At 41.6% G+C, this 23,823-nt stretch overlaps 1 protein-coding gene across 2 annotated transcripts in view; it reads right to left on the bottom strand.

Annotated features, from left to right (window-relative positions):
• u2surp (U2 snRNP-associated SURP domain containing) overlaps positions 1-23,823 on the bottom strand; it is an 88,428-nt gene that overhangs the window by 61,184 nt on the left and 3,421 nt on the right. Inside the window, exons 3-6 of one of the 2 annotated variants that reach the window (XM_069897380.1) lie at positions 12,358-12,419; positions 12,153-12,248; positions 11,264-11,378; positions 8,632-8,750 (exon numbers count right to left, since the gene is read on the bottom strand). In XM_069897380.1, coding sequence (XP_069753481.1) covers positions 8,632-8,750; positions 11,264-11,378; positions 12,153-12,248; positions 12,358-12,384 — 357 coding nt within the window. In that variant the 5' untranslated portion in view covers positions 12,385-12,419. The remainder of the gene's footprint in view (positions 1-8,631; positions 8,751-11,263; positions 11,379-12,152; positions 12,249-12,357; positions 12,420-23,823) is intronic. The other variant, XM_069897381.1, reaches the window with a different exon arrangement.

Here is a 23,823-nt window from a genome sequence, read left to right as displayed (position 1 = left end):
TCTGCTAATGCTAGACATATCGGACTCACGATCTTTGCAAGAGCTTTAGAGAGTGCCCAAAAAACTTCACTGAAAGAAAGAGGTTATCATCTGGAGAACTCTGAGGGGGAAAGTTTCTTCGGCAAGACAGTGGTTGGCTGTCCAACGTACAACAAATCTCTCTCTGAAAACCAACAAGAACCTTCCTGAGCAGTAACCATTTAACTTTCATGCACCAAAGCCTGGTGAACTTTATAAATGTTAAATGCTGTGCACAGTATAAGAATTCCCTGCAACCAGTGAACTTGGAGGAATAAGTGGGATTGGACTGTGAACCAAAGAACTTTTCTGAATTTATGTGCACATTACATACTTAGAATTAGAAGGGCGTTAAGTTAGGTTAGTTAAGTCAATAGTGATAAGTTAAAGTGTGATTCTGTTTTCATGTTTAAAGATAATTAAAAGCAACTTTTGTTTAAGTAACCACTTGTCTTGGTGAATATCTATTACTGCTGGGTTTTGGGGTCTTCTGGGCTCATAACAGCAGTGACTGTTTTCCCTGGAGCAAAGGAGGCTGAGAAGTGACATGACAGAAATCTTTGAGGATTTGGAAGCAGAAACAGTAACAATAAGAGGCATTGGGACAGCTACTTGAATGAGCAAGGGTGAGAGGGATATGGAATTAATGCAGAGAAGTAGAGTCAATGGAGATTGGCATGATGGTAAGATGAAGGGCCTGATTTTATGCTGTCCACCCAATATGCTCCTGGTTTCATCACTGATTGGCGAATTGTATGATTAACATTAAAGCAGTTACCCCCATGCTGGAAAGTACAGTAGAAATCCAAAAATCTGGACTGCTTGGAGATTGAGTTGGTCCAGATTTTCTGGATTCACAGGCAGTACTTTTAAAATTCAAATTTAAGGAGGAATAAAGATGTACAGGTAAATTTTGATAGTTTATTCATGAACAAATACAGCATACTTCATTTATCAAGATGAGCAGTTTTAAGAAATAGTGGTCGCTTCTTGCTGCTGTGCATCTGTGGCATGCATGCATGCATGCACACAAAAGCTCTCTAAATTGAAAAACTTTTGTGTTTTCGAAAAGTCCGGATTCTCGTTTAGTTCAGATTTCTGTAGTACAAGTGAATTGTTGCTTCACCCGGAAGCATTTTTCACTTTCAACAAATGCTGTTTTGTTTTATATCTCAGTTAGAGCTACTTTCTCCCACCACCTGGCCCTTACTTTTTGTTTTTATTCAACTCCATTGACAGGCTGTATTTTCAACATGCAAGCACATTCCATGGAAGTCTTGTAGGAGATCATTCAGTGTGGAGTACATTATGCACAGCGTGGTTCAAGGACATGGAGAGAAACCCAACAGTAATGGGAAAAGACGGTTTCAGGATCATTGTAATTTGATTGGGCAGTAATCCTGCATTGGACAGCAGCTGAAGGCCTGCAAAATTTTTAGGTGCATAACAAGCATGTTTTCACTGACTCCTCTAGTATTGGGAGCACAAAGCTCATATATGCGTTCATCACAAGCCAAGTCATTACTGTGAGCCTAAGTCCCTTCGCCCTGAAGCCATTAGTTGAAGTTAATTACAAAAGAAGGGGATGAAGATCTAACATATATAGTGAGCAATTAATCCTGCTAAGTAATGGTAGCTGCCAAGCCAGATAAAACTGTGCCATTGTGTGCCGCCCACAAAATTACCCTAAACAGAACTTCATGCTGATTCAAGGTTTACTGATTTCACAGGCTCTCAATTCTTTAAGCAAGCAAGACCTTCCATGTTCATACAAAATTCAAAGATACCCAATAACTGATACAAATAATGGGTTATACATCTCCATCATGTTAGCATGCATATTGTATCGACCGTGAAGGAATATTGCAAGTATTCCCAAAGATTCTACATATCCACGATGACGACCTCACTGAAATCAAATAGGAGCATTGAAAGGCACTGGGGGAAGTGCTCAACTGGAGTTCAATACAGAAAAGTTTAAATTTCTTCACTTAAAATTGTCTATCTGGATTCAGAATGAGCAATATTACTGAGTGCAATGTTTCACTTTATTTGAAGTTGTTTTTTTGTTTAAAAAAGATACAGCATGGTAACAGACCCTTCCAGCCCATGAATGTGTGTTGCCCAAATACATCAATTAACTTACAAATCCTGTATGCATTTTTTTGGAGGGTGGAAGGAAATTGGAGTACCTGGAGGTACATCACGCCATCATGGGGAGAACACACAAACTCTTCACAGACAGCAATAGATTCAAATCGGATCACTGGTGCTAAAAGAGCATTGTGCTAACTACGCCATCTTAAAACCCAAGTTCATAAGGAAAAGGTAGCTCTGGGATAAAGTACACTGGAAGACATTCCAGACTTTGTAGTGAATATTTTCTTGTCCTTTACAACTTGCAGAAGCCCAAATAATTTATATACTGACTCCAGCTCTGGAGCAGGTACAAACATTATCCAAGTAATGGAACTAGGTTGTGGACTGCCAATTGCAGACACTTCTATTCCCTTCAATATAAAAATAATAGCATCTTGAAAAAGCAGTTCTTGCCTTCATTTTTGTGGCCCAGGTAAGCAATTCTTAGTTTCTCAATGGCAGACATTTTACTCTGATCATGGTCCATAAACTACTTTTCAATTTCTGAATCAGCAAACCTTTCAAACACAGCAGCAATGGGCCATCCCTTACAGTTGACAAATCTGTTGAGTTCATATTGATCTCACATGACAGCAAATAAGATTACCAGTCACCAAGAAGGAGGCAAGTGTAGAAACAAACATCACCAGAGGTGGGGAGAACATTAGATCTTCCTGGAGGAGGAGGCATGAACTTTTGAGAAGATGATGTTGCCTGAAGCAAAGACACAGGGTTGTGAATCCAAGTGTGTGACAAACAAGTAAGTGGAAATTGTCCACATGAAAGAATTAGGAGGCTGTGCTCACAGGTCCAGGATTAATCAGAGCATTGGAAAATCACTTGACATTTTGCTCAGTGTGGCAGAGCTGCAAGCCAGAGTTCTGGTGTAAATATGAAAGTGGCAACTTTCACTTTTCAATAAAAGAAATTACCTTCTTTTGTCAATTAGAAAAAATGTGACAATTCATCCAACTAGTTTAGCTGATCAATCTGTTTGGAGAATTTTTTTTTAATGTGCACAGGAAGAGAGGGAACTGGAAAGTAGAAAACTACAGGCTGGTTCCCTTAATATCTGTTATTAGGACCATTCTGGAATCCATTCAGGTAATAAGAGTACAGTACAACTCCAATTATCCAAAATAGTCAGGACTGGGCCCATTTCAGATAAACTGTATTTTTAGATAACTGTTTTTTTTTAAAGTAGCAATACAAATCACTTGTAATAGTGTTGAAAGAAGAATGGAAGGCTTTTTCAGCATGAAATAATGTTTAATTCTCACCAAAAACAACCTGAACAAAATAAGATAAATCCAACACCAAACTCTTGAAATTCTACTCAGGGGTTTTTCTAAAATTCCAAACTTTTTTCAACCTTGATGTCAGTTTGGCTCAGAAAAAAATTTGGATAACTGAGGATTTCTGATTGTTTTTGGAGAGCCTCATTTATCGAAAGATTTTCTGAGGCAAAATGATGTAATTTTGACTTCAACATTTTTTGGATAAATGAGCATTTCTGATTTTTCTGAACTCCTCAATTATCCAACAAACCTTTTAAGAGCAGAACAGATGTCACTTCTGGATCCAAAAAAATTGCAGATAACTGAGGATTTCAAAAAAACAGAATTTCAGAGAATCGGAGTTGTAGTGTAGATATTTATAACCATATATAACCCTATAACCATTTACGGAGCGGAAACAGGCCATGTTGGCCTTTCGAGTCCGCACCGGTTCACTGATTTTGTGCGTCCCGTTCTTCTTCTTCTTAACCAGGGTCTCAATATCTCTTGAAAACCAAGAGTCCATACACCTTCCATACATCTTACCTGTAATTCAGATCCTTTATATAAAGGATCTGAATTACAGGTAAGATGATTTGAAAGTCATAAGAATTTACATGGTTTTATGAGTGGGAAATACAATATGACAAATTTGCTCCAGTTCTGTAAGATTGTCATAAACATGGTAGATAAAGGTGAACTAACATACATGGTGTATGTGCATTTTTAGAAAGCTTCAAGATACCTTACAAAAGGTTAACAGTTCAAGGCAAGGGTGCTTGAGGTTGGGAGTGAAATATTGGCATGGATGCAGGATTGGCTAACAGAAAAGAAACAAGATAAAATGGATCATTTTGAGATGCCATAGGAGTCAGTGTTGTGACCCCAATTACTTATAATTTTTAGCAATGAATTGGATGAAGGGACTGAATGTCCAGAGGTACAAAAATGGGAGTGTATTAACAAATTATGTGGATGCCTCAGAGTCTGCAAAAGTCGTCATCAAAGGAATATAAGAAAACATGAGGTTATCCACTTTGGAATGGAGCGATAATGAAAATTATTTCAATGGAGTAGGACAACAAAATTTTGAGATTCAAAAAGACCTGGAAGTTCTGGTACACGATATGCATAAAGTTAACACCCAGGAACAGCAAGTAACTGGAAAGCAAATGAAATGATGCCCTAAATATCATGGTTATTAGAGAACAAAATTAGGGAAGTTTTGATGCAATTTCGCAAGATACTTCTGACGTTGCACCTGAAGCACTGAATACACTTTGGGTTTCCATGTTTTGGAAAATACTTGCACTGCCTCCAGTGCAAACAAAGTTTGTTAGGTTAATTCCTGGGAGGAATGTATTGATGGATGAAAAAATAGATTTGCATCCAAGTATACTGGAGTTTAGAAGAGTTGAGGTGATATTATTGAAACACACCGAATTCTATATGGGATTGATAAAGAGGATACTTTCCCAGTGCATGTATAATCATAGTTTCTGAATGGAGAATGACTCGTTTTAGAAAAAAGTGAAGACGAATTACTACTCTCAGGAGGTGGTAAAGGCTATGATTTCCAGAAAGCTGTGGAAGCAGTCAGCAAGTATTGAAGGAGGATCATTGGAATTAGCGATACAATATCAATGGTTTTGAGACCAAGATCAGGTCAACAGGTATACAGTGAAATGGTATACGGTATTTGGCACCTCACTCCACCACAGGATACTCCTTAGCTAAGGCAATGGCACTCACATGGCCAGCACAGTGCAGCTCAAACTGGAAGGACGAGCAGAAGGATTTTCACAAAGTCAAGGGAGATTGTTTCAGTTGCAAAATATGGTGAAATAGTGCCAATGAGAAACACTGAAATGATAGGACAGAATAGAACTATGGAAAGATTGAAGTATTGGGAGTCAGGCACTACATGGTGAAGGAGGATAAAAGAACTCAAGTAAACCAATTGACACGACACCTTGGAAAATAGTGAACAATGACAGGATGAGCTTCTTTCTGACCAACAGGCTGAGATCTATGATGCAACTATTGCAGGGTTGGATTGGGTCAGGACCCAAAGGAGATAGGAATGAGTGGAAAACACTCAGCAAGTATGTGATTCACGAGAACTGCTGAACCTGAAACAGCTACTTTGAAGATAGATGCCTATGCAAACGAGAAGCCAGTGATCAAGTAAATTGACTGAATTTATAACTCATTGAATTGATAACTAGGTAATGCAACAAAAAATATTGTAAAAATGTGAACAGTTAGCATGGATTTATTCTTTTAGAGAGGACAGTCACATGTTTAAATGCACCTTTGAAAATTAAGGTATCGTGCATTTTGACCTTGACACATGGCTATATCTGTTATGACTATTTATTTACAAGATCTTGCCTTTAATAAATGATGCTCTGCTAAGAGCTCTACCTCTTATTTTCTTATGCACGCAGCTCTACAAAAGAGCCTGTAAACATGACTTTCAAGGGGAAAACCTTATGTCACAAGATTAGAGAGGATGAAGATTTCTTCTTTGAAAGAGGAGACGAGAGTGAGGGGCAGGGAGGGAAGATTTTATTGATAGGAAGAACCCATTTCCTTTAACAAATAGGTTAATTTGAAGGGATGTGGCAGCTCACAAGGCAGGCGAACCGGCTCCACTTGTAACCCACGCAGTGGGGCAGCCGGCCAAAATGGCGCCGTCAGGGGTTTCCCTTCCTTCCAGCACAGGGCTCAGAACCCGCACTGGGGGACCACGTGATGCCCAGGTGACGTCAGAGCCCTCCAGTGCTGTTCTCAGCCAGGTCCGGGCTGGGAGTATAAGTGCAGCCCAGCAGCCTGCAATAAACTAGTCTGCTCACTGAGCTCAACCCGTCTGGTTGTGTGTGTTATTGCAGGAGCAATGTAGCCACCGCTACAATTGGTGACCCTGACTGGTTCAAAAGTCTTTGAACCCATCATGAGCGAGTCTGGGATCAGCGCTATAGCTGTAAAAATGCCTGAATTCTGGGTTCAGGAGCCGGAGACCTGGTTCGGCCACACAGAAGCCCAGTTTCACCTCCGCCAGATTTCGTCCGACATGACCAAATTCTACCATGTGGTCACTGCCCTGGACCAGGCCACCGCCAGACGCGTGCTGCACCTTGTTCAGCACCCACTCGCTGAGGACAAGTATGAGACCATCAAGCTAGTGCTTACCGGGTCCCTCGGACTCTCCAGACACCTGCGTGCTGCTCGGGTGCTGCACCTTGACACCTTGGGGGTCAGGTCCCTGATGGAACTGATGGACGAGATGCCTGCGCTCATGGGTGAGCACACCAACTGCCCACTTTTCACACATCTTCCTCGAACATATGCCCGCTGCTGGTTCAGGAGAGCTTCAATGACCCAAGGAAGGTCGCCCAGAAGGCCCGAGAGCTACGGCTCGCACGATTCTCGGAAGGCTCAGTGGTCCAGCAGGTAACAAGCCATGGGCATGACCACACCAAGCCCGCCCCTAGCATTGTTGTAGAGCACCTGGCCCCTGCAGGGGCCCCCAAGAGCATAACCAAGGCCACAGCATCCGCTTCAGACCTCTGCTTCTAGCACAAGCGCTGGGGAGCCAAGTGTCGCCAGCCCTGCGGGACTCAATCAACGGCCGGCAGTTCCTCGTTGACACTGGAGGTCAGATCAGCGTCATCCTGGACACGACCATCGAATCCAGGAACCGTCCTCGAGGACCTCCCCTCCGTGCGGCCAACGCAACAGCAATCCGGACATATGGAGACAAGACAGTCCACTTCCAGATCGGGCAATGGAATTTCGCGTGGAGGTTCACCGTCTCGTCCCTCCCGACTCCCATCCTGGGTGGAGACTTCTTCCTGTTTACAGTGGTGGACCGCACCACTCGCTGGCCCGAGGCGATCCCAATGCCAGACGCCTCCACCGACTCCTGCTCCCAAGCACTGTTGCATAGTTGGGTCACCCGGGTCGGTGTTCCAGCTCTCCTCACCAACAATTGGGGCACCCAGTTCACATCTGCGCTCTGGGCACAACTCGCCAACAGGTTGGAGATCCAGCTACACCGCACCACAGCCTATCACCCGCAGGCCAATGGACTGGTCGAACGTCTCCACCGCCACCTTAAGTCAGTGCTCATGGCCCGCCTCACCGGTCCCGACTGGACGGATGAACTGCCTTTGGTGCTCCTGGGCATCAACTCCACTCCCAAGGAAGATCTGCAGGTGTCATCAGCTGAGCTGGGCTACGGTGCGCCGCTGTCACTAACTGGTGAGTTCATCAACGCACCTCACAATCCCCAGTGGTCGCCGCACGAACTACTTCCCCACCTCAGGGCAGGCTTGGACTCCTTCGAACCCCCACTGCCGCCCAGGCATGGCACCCGTCCATCTCACGTTCCCGGCGAACTGCTTTCTGCGGAGTACGCTTTCATTTGGCGGGGCCCGACCGCGGCACCTCTGCAGCGACCGTACAAAGGGCAGTACAGCGTCTGGCTCAACGTTCATGCTGGACATGGGCAGCAGACGGGAGCTATTTACCATGGACAGGCTGAAGCCAGCGCACCTCGATCCCACCGAGCCTGTGGTCATTGCCCAGCCCAAGAAGCAAGGCCGCGCAGCAAAAAAAGGACATTGGCGACGGTTCTGGGGGGGCTGTGTGGCGGCTCACCACAAGGCAAGCGAACCAGCCCCACTTGTAAGCTATGTGGCGGGACAGCCAGCAAAATGGCGCCGTCAGGGGTTTCCCTTCCTTGCAGCGCGGGGCTCAGAAGCCGCACTGGGGGACCACGTGACGCCCAGGTGACGTCAGCGCCCTCCAGCGCAGTTCTCAGCCAGATCTGGGCTGGGAGTATAAGTGCAGCCCAGCAGCCTGCAATAAACTAGTCTGCTCACTGAGCTCAACCCGTCTGGTTGTGTGTGTTATTGCAGGAGCAGTGTAGCCGCCGCTACAGGGACATAAATTGAAGGTAATCGGCAAAACTGGATAGATTATTCAGTGCCTGAGGGGTGGAGGAGGAAGAGTTCCTCAATTGAACTCAAAAAGTGCCAAGAAATGGCAGCACCTATAAAGCTACAGACAAAGAACTGGGAAACTTGATCAAGTTTGATTTTTTCTGTGGCTTGCAAATGTAGGCTGATTAATCTTGTGTGCTGCAAATTTGTTTTTATGCATTATACAGTAATCAAAACATGACACTTACTGGCTTCTTGGGGTCAGATAAGAAAGGCGGTGGAGAAGATTTATCTGGCATTAAGTTCTTTATCTCTGGAACCCGCGTAGAAGGCTTGTACAGCTTTCCTTTCTGTTCCTCGAATCGCTCTAATACGCAAAAATAAAGTTTTGTGCTATTAAATATTTTTCTCACAATGCAATGGGTTCAAGCTGTGGTACCAAATGCACTCACGACCAACTCATGGTAATGACTGTGAGCTTTTGTACAATCCTGAATAGGTTCTGCTGCTGATCAAAAGCAAATTATGACTGATGTCCTTCTCTTAATTCTTTCAAAAACTGCAAAATGGCATATTTTGGTCACCGGTTCCAGCTGTGCTCTGATCCTCTGGAAGCAATGATTATCTGTAAGAGGATATTGGTCACTGGTTCCTCACGGTAATTTCAAATTTAAGTGAGCAATCCAGAAATGATAATCTGATTACAACAAAGAACTCAAAAATTAGGTTTTGGTCTACTTCCAGAAAAATTATTATCCTCTTGTCTATTCTTGTCAATATCTGCATAAAAATCAATAAAATTCTAAGTGGATTTTCGGGAGATTTTCTTTCAAATGCTCAATTTTGCCCAAACTATCAGTGCCTTCCTCCCTAATATATTCTGCTCTTGCACAGATCACCCAAGATTTACATCGGGGAGTAGAAATAGGCTTTAAGCAAGTGCTCCTCTCCCATCATCAGATTTATCTCACCATTCAGACTGAAAACTACCTGTGGTATTTATGAGAGCGACTAAATCAAGCCAAAACATGAAAGGACAGACATCAGAAGAACGTACAAAGTTAGGAGGAAGCAGAGTCATTCCTGGATTGATGGTTGAAAGGGCAATGACATAACTATTTTCATTAGACTGGAAACAAATGTTGGCATTTAAAAGCCAGTTCAAGAGTCCACAACACAAAAATTATCCATTTGACCAACTTACGAGTCATTGATCCTTTCACTTCTCCATCTAATACTGTCATTATCCCTGGATTCCTTTCTCAAAATACTTACCTCATGCTCTCTCAGGTGAAACAATTTCATTCAGAGATTGCAAGTTAGAAATATACACAGTACCCTGTGATACTGAAGTTTAATGTTTACAACTTGCTCTTTGCTTCTCTTTCTCACTCAAGTGAAGTTCACTGGTTGGCTTCAAAAGCATCCTTGATAATTTGTCACTGTACAGAAATAGTCCAGATACTTTGACTCCTCTATTCCTTTTAGAATATTATCTCAATGTTACCTGATCGCAATCTTTCACCCAAAAGGTACTTCATTCTGTTGCAAAGTTCATGTACAAAATTTCCTTTTGCACACAATGTATTTTTCCACCACACCGTTCCATTATTTTAATTCTACAATCCCAATGCTCAACTTCCATTTCCTAACTTCTAGACACAAGATGCCACACAGTAATTTTAGGAGTAACCATGTACCAAATGTTAAGAAGTAATAATGTAAATACATGTCATTGTTATTTCCCTATATTAGAAATGTAGCAAGTTTGGATGTTGTAGGATAGTGAAATTTAACCAAAATGATTAAATTTTATACTATTACGTGCTGGTACAGGTGGAAAGAAGAAAATGTATTTATCAGAAGTTTTATTGTGTAACATGCTTTTGCCTTAATAGTCATCTGAATAAATTGTTGCAGCATAAAAAGTTTGTATCATTCTAAAGAACAATGGTTAAATAGCTGCTGGTGGCTCAAGGTATGCTCGAACTATTGTTCAGGTATGTTATTGTGGGCCAAATGAATTAAGAAGATTTCAGCAATAACAGTGAATTAAAATTTCTGGAAAGGGGATCATAGTGTGACCAGTTCCACCAAGTTAATGCTGACCTTTTAGAGTTTTTGATGGGATGCAATGATCCTTATAACTACAAGTAAATTTTAATTTGGCTCCAATGAATTCAGTGAAAAATTTCAGAAACAGCTTCCTGTATCACTACCATAAGTGAATATTATTTCAAAAATCAATACGAGGACATGTTCTCACAAATTGTCTCCCTGGTCTCTGAAATTTTCTCCTCTATCAAGAGAAGAAGAATTGCAGCTTCAATAAAGCTGAAGGAATTAATACAAAGCCTGCAACATTGTCAGCCACTTTAAATGGTTTGGCAAGACAGTTTCATACAACCTACTATCCCAGATATCCACAACAGCTTTGCTGAAGAACTGCAAGTGAAAACGATGCAACTTCTCTCCAGGTAAATAAGATGCAACACAATTCCCAAAACTTACTGGGATCATATATCACAAAGTGATTAGTGATGTATTTCTTAAAATATAAACTTGCTTTCTAGGTTAGAGCTCACAAATCTAGGGGAAAAGTGTATCTGGAAAAAAAAACATACTCTAAATCTTAGAGACCATCAAAACAATCCTTGGCTAAACAAGTCTATTTTGGACTTTTTTCTCAGATTAAATACATCTAGATGTGGAGGATCATTAATTAACTTTTTACCGCAGGTAAATGGTTTAAGTTTGGACTGGAAGGTTGCAAAATAATTTGTTTAAATTCTTGATCAAAAGGAATCACAAAATAATTTTAGTGACTTTCCCCAACCATTCTGGATTAAAAGTATGATATGCAGAGCATTCCAAACTTACCTTTTGTAGCATTTACAATGCCGCCTCTAACAAAAGCTTTCACTTTACTGGAGTCAGCTCCCTCAAAGGAGGCCAAAAATTCTTCATATATTTCTGCTGCTGCCTTCTCGTCTTCCTAGATTTTAAAAAAATAGCAAATTGTTAGAGTCTTCCACATGTAAGCAATTTTAGAAAAATATTAAAGATCATTTTGCTAACAACCATTTTACGTCATATGCTGTTATTAAACTTGACTGCAAAATTTGTTACGCAAGCCACAAACTGATAATCACCAAAGGTTCAAACGTAGTGGCTAAACTAATGTGCAACTGTTCATATTGACAGCTGACAGCTTTGAAAAAAGGCTTATACAAGTTAGAAAGTTCAAAAATAAAATATTTGTTTTAAATTGAGATTTATATCCAATGGTGAAAGAATAAGAGAAATAAATTATTGATGAATAGCTTTTGATCTTGAACTATTTCTATTTCAAAATTTCTGACAAGTGTGTACTTTTATCATCTTCTCCAAATCAATGATTCTTTTTTAAAAAAACTAAATGAATGCTATGGTAAATAGGACTAAAATTGATGAATTTCACATAAACAAATAAAAAAGACAAGGATAAACATTAACCTACATTTGGGTAAAGGATATTTAACTTTTGTACAAATCCTGTGCCCTCACCCATTTTGTTCAAATTATGAAAATGGTAAATATTTGTGGGCATCAGAAGCAAGTGTAATTGATAAAAATGCTTAAATATCCTTTGTTTTTCTGTGGAGGAGGTCCCTATGCCTCCTTCAGGAGGTATAAAGCATATCATTACATTTCCAACAAGCAGTTCCCCCCCCACTTTATTTCTATTGATTTTCCCCCAAATATATTGTACGTCCTGAAGATTCCATACCTTCTTTTTAATTTCCTCCTGTTCTTTTTTACTGAGGGTCCTCTTTGAGGATGTCATTTTGCCAGTGCTGTGGGGTTTTTGTTGATCGAAAGCACACTGAATAAGAGACAATAGGATCATTGTAATTTACAACAATCACAGCAAATAAACACTTTTTAAAAAGTTTTAAAAATGAGCAAATACACTAAAGATATAAACTTCACACCTTTGTAGTGTCCATACAACTAATCATCTACGTAATGGAAAATACTGCAACTCCATCAGCATCTGTGGAAATAGGATTCTTCGTCAGATTACAGTGAAAACTACATCTGTACCTTCTCTACATTTTTCCTTGTGGACACTGATATCACTATTTGTATTCTATTTATCTCACACAAAAATTTTGTGATAATAGCTTTGTATCAACACTGTTCAAGTGAAAAGCTACATCAATGCAAGGCAATATATTATCGGTCTATTGCTTGTAGTGAAATCCAAATGCATACGAAAAGTATGACAAGAAGCATTTGCATCAAACATTTGTTATTTGCCAAGAGATGCAACTGTGCCCAGTGAATATTTTGGCCAGTTAACCAACATCAGTAGCTCTACTTCATCATTACATTTTCAATATGTAGAGTTGACTGGCATTTAAGAATTGGAAATTAAGAACAAAAATAAGTAACCTGCAAAGACAAAATGACACTCCAACATTGATATTCCTTGGGAAAAGAGAGTTGTCATCAAACTATTTCCCTGTTCAATTTGTTGACATAATCATCTACAATATTTACACCAACAGGTTTCATCTTTCTTTTTTGTATAGTGCAGTATACCCCTGTTATCGGGAATTCAAGCAACTGGCCAAATAAATCTTCCATAGGTGCCAGATACCAGGGGTTTTATTGTATTGCTATGCAGCACATTTGAGCCTGAGCTTTTCGACCTCCACAAGACAATTAAATGTAGAAATTAGGCCATTCAACCTATCAAGTCTGTTCCGATCATGACGGATATATTTTCCTCTCAATCCCATTCTTCTGCTTTTCCCTGTAATCTTTGACTTCTTTAGTAATCAAGAACCAATCAACTTCCACTTTAAATTGATTATGTATATATAAATGTGCTTTTTAAAAAATTCTTAAATAAAACGTACAAAAAAAAACATTTAAATATAACCAAGGACTTGCTCGCTACATCTGTATGTGGCAACTAATTCCACAGATTCACCACTAGATTTCTTCTCACCTCCATTCTTAAGTGTTGACCTTTTTCTGCCAATTCTTTTCCCATTCTCCTCAACACTATTGGCCTCTCCATCCATCATCACATTCTCTGAAAACTTGCCTCATTGCCATCAATTCTTTCATCCAAATAATTAACATCATAACATCACTAATCACCGACAGATATCTTCTATCCATGCTAATACCTTTCTTGTAATACCATGGGCTATCTTGTTTAGCAGCCTCTTATGTGGCATCATGTCAAAGGCCCTCTGAAGATCCAAGCCAACAACATCCACTGGTTCTCCTTTGTCTATCAAGTTACTTCCTCAAAGAATTTGAGTTGTCAGGCAAGATAGCCCCTGAAGGAAACTATGCTGACTTCAGCCAACTTTATCACATACTTTCAAGTACCCCAATACCTCAGCCTGGATAATGAACTCGAGAATCTTTCTGACATCAGGTTAACTGGTCTATAATTTCCTGTCTTTTGTTTCTCTCCCTTCAAAACCCTTTGGACTGTGTCCTCATTTTCAAAGACTGGTTTTATACCCAGTCACTAGCTGGTTAATGCTAATTTTTAACCTTTCATACTGCAGTTTACCCATGGAACCAGCCCAGAGTATATATAATATGAAAGGTTAAAAATTGCCGGAGTCAAATGGGTTTAAAGAGTGATGTTTTCTATTTCCCAGTCCTCTGGAACCATTTCCGACTCCAGGAATTCCTGAAAGATCACTATGAATTCTTCCACAATCTTTCCAGCTATCCCTTTCAGAACAAAGTGACAGTCCAAGAGACATCCACAAGCACCAGCTCATTACTAAATAACCAAACCCATTTTTTTTCTGAAATCCTACTTCATACAGTTAACTAATCCCTATAATCAAATGTGAGATCTGCTCTCATTCTCCTGAACTCCCAGTATACTTAATCTTTCCCTAGAAAAATAAACACTTCAGCCAGAAATCCACTAAAGTCCACCAAAAGCTTCTCAGCATTGTATCCAAGGGTATATATTTTTACAAAAAAAAAATCCAAAGTTTAATCACTATCCTTTAGAACTTCTCTACTTTTACCTTCTATGCCTATTGTAATTCCATTCCATTCTCAACATTTCATTCTCATTCAATTCTTGCATGTAGCAGGGCAATCAGTGTTAGGCAATTTAATTATCACTCAGTCTTTTGACTCTTCTCACCAGATGGGACTCTGCATTGTTAGGCCATCAAAGACATTCACTCTAATAAAGACCCATGCCCACTAACCTCTTAGCCAGTCACAGACCTGAACCTATCAGTCCAAAAAGACAGAAATAACAAGAGAGAGGCTGGTAGCATGAAATACACCAATGGATCAATATTCCAGATGGAATAGGAGATGTTCCTCCAATTTCACAGTCCAGCAGTGCATGAGACTATGGGCAGAATTGTGAGATGAGAATGGGGCAGGCAACTGAAATGGGTGGCCATGGAAATTGCTAACCTAGTACTGCAAACTTCAGGCTAGTCAGCTAAACATTGGTTGGGTAAAGTTATAGAACTAAATCAAAGGACAACAAAGTTATTAGCCAAATACTGTTGGAATGCACTGGATAACCCACCAAGACTAACTCAATAGTACCTTGAGGAGATCAATGCAGGCAGCCTATTAAATGCTAAAGATAAAGATCTTAGCAAAACTTTTGGACAAGGTTCAATATGGCAAACTAATCGGGAAAGCAAAAGTCTTTCAATTAAAGGGGGCAAGTTGGGTCCAAAATTGGTTCAGTGGCATGAAGCAAAACAAATCAGTACACAATAATTTTGTTGGCACACTTATAAGCTCCTTTTTTTGTTGTGAATGATATATACAAAATGGTGAAAGTGCTTTATTTGGCAGAGAAACAGTAGCAACTTCAAAAAGAGGAAAAGGACAACTTAAGTAAAGATCCTGGTAATGGGTGACAAAACGGGAGAAGCTATAACAAGGAAGTATGAAAATTGCAGTTAATACCAAATCAACACGAGGGAAAAGGAATCTCAATACAATGAATGCTACTTACAAGATTTTAGAAATGAAAGGAAGTGTCATAAATATTTCACATAATCATAAAACAAAAATAGCACACCAGACAACCAATGGAAGAGCTGATGACTCCAATGTAGGAATGCAGCATAGCATCAGTATTCAAGAGTAGCACCAATGAATTTCTCCCAAATACTACATGGCATGTTTCATGGAGTTTAAAGGAAATTGCCTCAATTCATGAACCATTTCACTTTGACTAAAACAATGTAGGCATTAATCCACTATTTTTAAAAAACAAGAATGGGAAAACAGACCTCTATGGTATGCTTAGCAAAAATATGTCATCAATACAGTACAAAAGAAATAAAAGTCTGAACAAATGGAGGCAAATACAAGCACTGAAGAACAAATTTCAAAAAAATTTAAGGCAAATATATTCAGTCAGCTGGAGAACAAGTTCCATAAAGTGTAGGACAAGGGAAAAGCATCAAACTTGTGTCACTTAGTGAGAACTTAACCACCACAGAAAGCTGAAAGCAAAAAGGAATAGGGTGAAATTAAAGGGAGATTGAGAAACCATGCACAAAAATTGACAGGTGAAATTTTAAAAACTACAGAAAACAATAGGGGCCAAAGGGCTTTCGTGTGGAAAAGGAGAATGTGTTGGGGTTCTTAATATTTTGCGGTTCTCTTTACAAAAAGGAAAGTACACACATTATCAGGTGGGATAGGCAAAGCAATAGACACTTTGGAGGGTTTTAGCATGTTAATAAATCCTGCAACTGGTTTGACATACATTTTATGGGCCAAAGGGGGAAAAAATGCACAGGCTCTAACCACTTTTCAACTATCCCTGGTAGGAGAACTGCTGATAGTTGATCTTTTTAAAAAAACAACAGCTAAAAGTTCACTATGAGGCAGATTATTGGATTAGTTTCCAAGGGACAACATAAATATGTGGACAGATTATTCAAAGACAGGAATCACGTAGAAGATGGACTCAATGCACAATTTGCCTTTTAATTGCTTGCTGTGTTTTCATGTTAACTTTGTGAATCATGTATAAAAACACAAGTGCCTTTGAAAACTAACCCTTTTTAAAATGCTTACAAAACTATGTTCTAACAGTTTTTCAGGACTATCTTACATTTTTCTTCATCCTAACCATTTCACTTGTCTCCATGTCCTTGTAGTCCCTGCACTTCACACAGCAACCCAACTTTGTACCATTAGCAAATCTGTATCTATAATACTTGGTTCCTTATGTCAAATAATTAATAGAGAATGTGTGTGTTTCAGCACAGATCCTTGCATTGCCCAGCAAGTTACAGCCTCATAACCCAAAAAGTGACCCCAATGATCCATTTATTCCACCTCTATTTTCTGTTCATTAATTGACCTTTAATCACACTAGTACATTATTTTTAACACCTTTCCATGGTACCCCATTAGTGACTTTCAGAAGTACAAATACACAACATGCAATAGTTTCTGACCTCAAAAGCCAACAAATTTGGTCGACCACAGGTGCAGTTAAATTATTTCAGTAGTGAAACTATACAATTCCAGTCATAAAATAAAAGGAGGTATGCTCAGATATATTTAAAAAAATTACGTAAAATATTGGATAGACTTGGGTGCTTCCTTTGCAATACTGGAAAATGGGAGAGATTTATTCAAGGAATAATAGAAATTACCCATTCTGCTTTCTTTGCAATACAGGAGAATGGGTTAGGGTTAATTTAAGGAGTAAACTAAAAACAGAGGAATAAATAGAATTTACCCATTTCCTTCAACTGAAAGAACAAAAACTAGGGCAATATAGGTGTTATCTAAAGATTTGGGGGGGGGGGGTGGGGGGAAGGGGTTGAAAGAGAAAGAAGATGAGGAAAAAAACTTTCACTCAGAGGGATTTGGATGTCTGGAACTCTCTGCCTGAAAAGACAGTTGAAACCAAAACTCTCATCACATTTTTAAAAAGTTACATGGATATACATTTAAGGAGCCTTAACTGTAAAAGTATGCATCAAAACTTAAAAATGGAATTAGCTCACACATGCCCTGAGTGCACAGACACAATGAGCTGAATCACCCCTCCATCATAATTGCTTTGTGATTCTATTAAGGCACTGAGTAAAATCATAGATTATAGCTGGATAACATTAATAATCCTGAGCACCACACTTCAGTAAGATCTACTGGCCTTAGGAGGAAATACAACAGCAATTTTTCAGAATTATACTGGACAAATTAGAATTGTGTTCTGAGAATTTAGAATACCTGGGGATGATTTGAGATTACAAGATAAAGGGAACTATTCCTTCCACTTCCCACCCAGATGGGAAGGAAAAATACTGGAGTATGAAGTTATCAATAAGAGTGAAACTTCATTCTACAAATAATGGCTGAAGTGTTTGGAAAGGTTTTCTGCAGTTTGAAATATTCAATTATCAATATGAATGATTGATACATTTTTTCTCGAGAGAAATGAGGGGGGTACCATTTCCCACCATGGAGAGCATCCACAGGGAACGCTTCCAACGGACAGCAGCAGCAATCATCAAGGATCCACACCACACAGTACACATTCTGTTCGCATTCAGGAAAGGGGTATAGGTGCCACAAGACTCGCACCACCAGGTTCAGGAACAGCTGCTACCCCTCCAGCAGACTCAACAGTAAACTCAATCAGAGACTCATTTAAGGACTATTACTTTATCACTTTGTTTTATTTCCTCTCTGTATTGCACAGTTTGCTTACATTTCATCATTTGTTTACAAGTGTACATTGTGTACAGTTTTCTTTGCACTACCAATAAGTGGTTATTCTGCCTTTCCCACAGGTTTAAAAAATCTTAGGGTTGCATGAAGTATCATGCATGTACTCTGACAATAAATCTGAAATCTACATGAGCTCTGGTAACAGATCATTTATCCAGTTCATCAATGAACAGACTCAAAATTGTGAACAGCATACTTCTACCACTACATTCCCACTTTAGTTCACATATACAGGGCACAATAAGAAGTATACAGATGAGATCAAAACTGGCATGCAGACAAGACTAATGAAAAAATTGGTATGGTGACTAAGATAAGAATGGCAGCATGGTTAGCAAAGAAGTTAACACTTTCTGTAAGGAGTATCTACATTCTCCCACGTCTGCACGGTTTTCCCTGGTGCTCCAGTTTCCTCCACCCTTCGAAACGTATGGGGTTGTAGGTTAATTTGGGTGTAATTGGGCAGCCTGGGTTTATTTACATGGCCAGTATCAGGTTCTACTGTGCTCTAAATTTTTAAGAATAAACACGGGAAATACAGTAAAATTTAACAAATAGAAATACAAAAGATTGCAGATGCTGTAATTCACAACAAAAAAAAATGACTGGAAGGATTTAAAGGATTTAACAAATGATTTGATGAGTGCAAATCAGGTGTGGTCACAGACAAGTTATTGGTGGGATACTGTGACAGAGTACATATATATATATATATATATAGATATGTTTTTGGGAGATAAATTGGGAAAGGTCTGTAAGAGTAGGTAACATACAAACACTTTAAAACAGATTTATTTAAAATACTGGAGCTCTGCCCCAAGTTAGACATATCGGGGCCTCAGAGCTTTTGCAAGAGCTTTGAAGAGTGCTCAAGAGACTTCACTAATGGATTGTTGTTTACAAAAGGCAACAGATGGAGCTGCAAATTATCTGGAAGAGAACTTGTTGTTCTAGGAGGGTCATGTGGTTTTGCAAGCAGAGAGTAAAACAGGCTTTTCTCTCTGTGTCAGAGAGAGAGAAAGAGAGAGATACAGAGATCACTTGTACAGTGCTACAGACAGCAGCTGGGACTGGAAGAGAACAAGCTGGCAAACTTATGGAAAGCCCCATTTTGGAAGACAGCCTGGTCAAAGCCCTTGTGGTTCATGCAAGAGGAGAGGACTGGCTGTCTAATGTTTCCCTTGGAATAAGAGAAGCAAAAAGAAACTCTATGGCGACCTGAAAGAAAGAGGTTATCATCTGGAGAACCTTGAAGGGGCAAGTTTCATTAGCAAGACACTGAAGTGTTTGATTAAAAGGAACAACAAATCTCTCTCTGAAAACTGACAAGAACCTTTCTGAGTGGTAACCATTTACCTTTCAAGCACCAAGCCTGGTGACTTTTATAAATGTTAGATTCTGTGCACAGTATAAGAATTGGCTGCTACCAGTGAACTTGGGTGGAATGAGAAGTGAGATTAGACTGTGAAACCTTTTCTGAACTTACACACACATTACATACACGTGCGCTTAGAATTAGAAGGGGGTTAAGTTAGATTAAGTAAGTCAATAGAGATAAGTTGAAGTTTGATTCTATTTTCATGTTTAAAAATAATTAAAAGCAACTTTTGTTTTTGTAACCATTTGTCATAGTGAATATCTATTGCTGCTGAGTTTTTGGGTCCCCTGGGCTCGTAACAATACCAGAAGTATTTGAACTAGATGGTCGAAGTCAGCAAAACAGGTGGAAAAGTAATTGAGATACAGAATATACTTTTTCCACAAGACACAAACACACAAGAGATTTAAACCAAGATGGTACAAAGCACCAGTTAGGTACAAGATGGAACACTCATATAGTATAGGTTATCTTACAGAAATAAACTATTGCACAATAAAAGGATGATGCTGCCTTGCATAGCCTTCATTAGCCATGCTTCAGCCCTGTCCCTTCCGCCTGCACATGCAATAGGGAGAGGATTCCCCTGGTCTTCACCTATCATCACACCTGTCTTCGCATCCAACATATCATCCTCCACCATTTCTGCCATGTACTAAGTGATCCCACCCTCAGACATCTTTCCTTCTACTCCTCTCTCTTCGATTTTCACTGGGAACGCTCCCTCCATGACTCCCTTTCACCATTTGCTATGACCACAAGATGCTGCAATTGTGCCTACATCTTCTTCATTATCACCATTTGGGGCTTCAAACAACCACCCCCTCAATGTCTCCTTTCCTCTAGTTGGTGCTCTCTCGCTCTCTGTCTCTCCCCCTCCCTCCAGCTCTCTCTCTCCCCCTTCCTCCAGCTCTCTCTCTCCCCCTTCCTCCAGCTCTCTCTCCCCCTTCCTCCAGCTCTCTCTCCCCATTCCTCCAGCTCTCTCTCTCCCCTTCCTCCAGCTCTCTCTCTCTCCTTCCTCCAGCTCTCTCTCTCTCCCCTTCCTCCAGCTCTCTCTCTCCCCCTTCCTCCAGCTCTCTCTCCCCCCTTCCTCCAGCTCTCTCTCTCCCCCTTCCTCCAGCCCTCTCTCTCTCCCCTTCCTCCAGCTCTCTCTCTCTCCCCCTTCCTCCAGCTCTCTCTCTCTCCCCCTTCCTCCAGCCTCTATCTCTCCCCCTTCCTCCAGCTCTCTCTCTCCTCCCCTTCCTCCAGCTCTCTCTCTCTCCCCCTTCCTCCAGCTCTCTCTCTCTCCCCCTTCCTCCAGCCCTCTCTCTCTCTCCCCCCTTCCTCCAGCTCTCTCTCTCTCCCCCTTCCTCCGGCTCTCTCTCCCCCTTCCTCCGGCTCTCTCTCCCCCTTCCTCCGGCTCTCTCTCCCCCTTCCTCCGGCTCTCTCTCCCCTTCCTCCGGCTCTCTCTCCCCCTTCCTCCGGCTCTCTCTCCCCCTTCCTCCGGCTCTCTCTCCCCCTTCCTCCGGCTCTCTCTCCCCCTTCCTCCGGCTCTCTCTCCCCCTTCCTCCGGCTCTCTCTCCCCCTTCCTCCGGCTCTCTCTCCCCCTTCCTCCGGCTCTCTCTCCCCCTTCCTCCGGCTCTCTCTCCCCCTTCCTCCGGCTCTCTCTCCCCCTTCCTCCGGCTCTCTCTCCCCCTTCCTCCGGCTCTCTCTCCCCCTTCCTCCGGCTCTCTCTCCCCCTTCCTCCGGCTCTCTCTCCCCCTTCCTCCGGCTCTCTCTCCCCCTTCCTCCGGCTCTCTCTCCCCCTTCCTCCGGCTCTCTCTCCCCCTTCCTCCGGCTCTCTCTCCCCCTTTCTCCAGCTCTCTCCCCCTTCCTCCACTCTCTCCCCCTTCCTCCAGCTCTCTCCCCTTCCTCCAGCTCTCTCTCCCCCTTCCTCCAGCTCTCTCTCCCCCTTCCTCCAGCTCTCTCTTCCCCTTCCTCCAGCTCTCTCTCCCCCTTCCTCCAGCTCTCTCTCCCCCTTCCTCCAGCTCTCTCTCCCCCTTCCTCAGCTCTCTCTCCCCCTTCCTCCAGCTCTCTCTCCCCTTCCTCCAGCTCTCTCTCCCCTTCCTCCAGCTCTCTCTCCCCTTCCTCCAGCTCTCTCTCCCCCTTCCTCCAGCTCTCTCCCCCTTCCTCCAGCTCTCTCTTCCCTTCCTCCAGCTCTCTCTCCCCCTTCCTCCAGCTCTCTCCCCCTTCCTCCACTCTCTCCCCCTTCCTCCAGCTCTCTCCCCCTTCCTCCAGCTCTCTCCCCTTCCTCCAGCTCTCTCCCCCTTCCTCCAGCTCTCTCCCCCTTCCTCCAGCTCTCTCTTCCCCTTCCTCCAGCTCTCTCCCCCTTCCTCCAGCTCTCTCCCCTTCCTCCAGCTCTCTCTTCCCCTTCCTCCAGCTCTCTCTTCCCCTTCCTCCGCTCTCTCTTCCCCTTCCTCCAGCTCTCTCTTCCCCTTCCTCCAGCTCTCTCTTCCCCTTCCTCCAGCTCTCTCTTCCCCTTCCTCAGCTCTCTCTTCCCTTCCTCCAGCTCTCTTCCCCTTCCTCCAGCTCTCTCTTCCCTTCCTCCAGCTCTCTCTTCCCCTTCCTCCAGCTCTCTCTTCCCCTTCCTCCAGCTCTCTCTCCCCTTCCTCCAACTCTCTCTCCCCCTTCCTCCAGCTCTCTCTCCCCCTTCCTCCAGCTCTCTCTTCCCCTTCCTCCAGCTCTCTCTCCCCTTCCTCTCCAGCTCTCTCTCCCCTTCCTCCAACTCTCTCTCCCCCTTCCTCCAGCTCTCTCTTCCCCTTCCTCCAGCTCTCTCCTCCCCTTCCTCCAGCTCTCTCCTCCCTTCCTCAGCTCTCTCCTCCCCTTCCTCCAGCTCTATCTCTCTCCCCTTTTCCTTCTATCTCCTTTCATAGAGCCAAAAACTCTTTTCCCTCTCCCAATCATATCTATCCTTTCCTTTCTCCTGTTGTCTTATACCTTTTGTTGCTGGTCTATATTCTTCTCCCTCCCATTATACCATTTTTTTTAAATATATACCCCTTGATGATTTTTACTCATACTTTGAGAATGGGCTCAGGCCCACAACATATATCTGTCCCTCCTATGGACACTGAGAGACCTGCTGAATTCCTCCTGCATTTATGTTTTCACTATAACCACAGCATCTACAGACTTTTGTGTTTTATGGGATTTAGTTAGGTTCACATGACTTGCTAAGATTAGAAAAGCTAAAAAGAGTATTGGTGGAAGGACATTGAGGATTTTTTAAGCTAAGGGCTAGTAAGCACATGAAACTTCGTCATAAAGCCAGAAATTCACTCTATTTTAAAAGTATTTTGATGAACAATTGAAACATTACAATTTTCAATGTTTTAGTCCAAGTTGGAATGTGGGATTAAGCTAGATCGCATTTCTTTGCTGGCACCACAATGATCACCTGCATGGTCCCTTTGATGGTAAATGTGGAAGATGCTTCAAATAAATACATCTTGGATGTTTGACATCTTGCGAATATATGCACAAAGGAAAAAACTTAGGAAATGGCACATTCCCAGCCTTCCACATGCAGAGCAATCAGAACATTTGGCCAAACATACCAAATCTTTAAATCATAAAGAGTTTCAAAATATGAAGAGCAGTCTGCATCTTCAACCCTACTCAAATAAGTCACTACTTATCAAGGCAATACTTATCAAGGCAACTACTTATCAAGGCAACTACTTATCAAGGCAACTACTTATCAAGGCAACTACTTATCAAGGCAACTACTTATCAAGGCAACTACTTATCAAGGCAACTACTTATCAAGGCAACTACTTATCAAGGCAACTACTTATCAAGGCAACTACTTATCAAGGCAACTACTTATCAAGGCAACTACTTATCAAGGCAACTACTTATCAAGGCAACTACTTATCAAGGCAACTACTTATCAAGGCAACTACTTATCAAGGCAACTATTAGCACTTCTCTCAAAGCATGTTTACATTTTTGCTATTCCTGTTGAAAACTAGCTTTAAGACTAGCTTTACGCAGATCACTCCTGACAAAGGAAAATATTTATAAAGAACAGCCAATTAAATATTGTATCAAATCCAGGAAGAGTTTTGCATCCATGGATATCATTGCACTTCCACCAAAAAGAATGACCATGCCCTTGTAGCAAAAACACTCAGATATCAAAAAAGCAGAGCCAACTGTGTCCAATATTAACAGTCTAGCAGTCACCAAACAGATTTACTGTTAAAGAATTCAGGAAAACCCCATGCCAAGAGATTTTAAAACAGGCCAGTTGTCACACAGTTGCTTCCACTTA

Source organism: Narcine bancroftii, chromosome 9 (genome assembly GCF_036971445.1).
Source record: "Narcine bancroftii isolate sNarBan1 chromosome 9, sNarBan1.hap1, whole genome shotgun sequence".
Classification (NCBI taxonomy): Eukaryota; Metazoa; Chordata; class Chondrichthyes; order Torpediniformes; family Narcinidae; genus Narcine; species Narcine bancroftii.
This window is presented reverse-complemented; position numbering and strand designations above follow the sequence as displayed.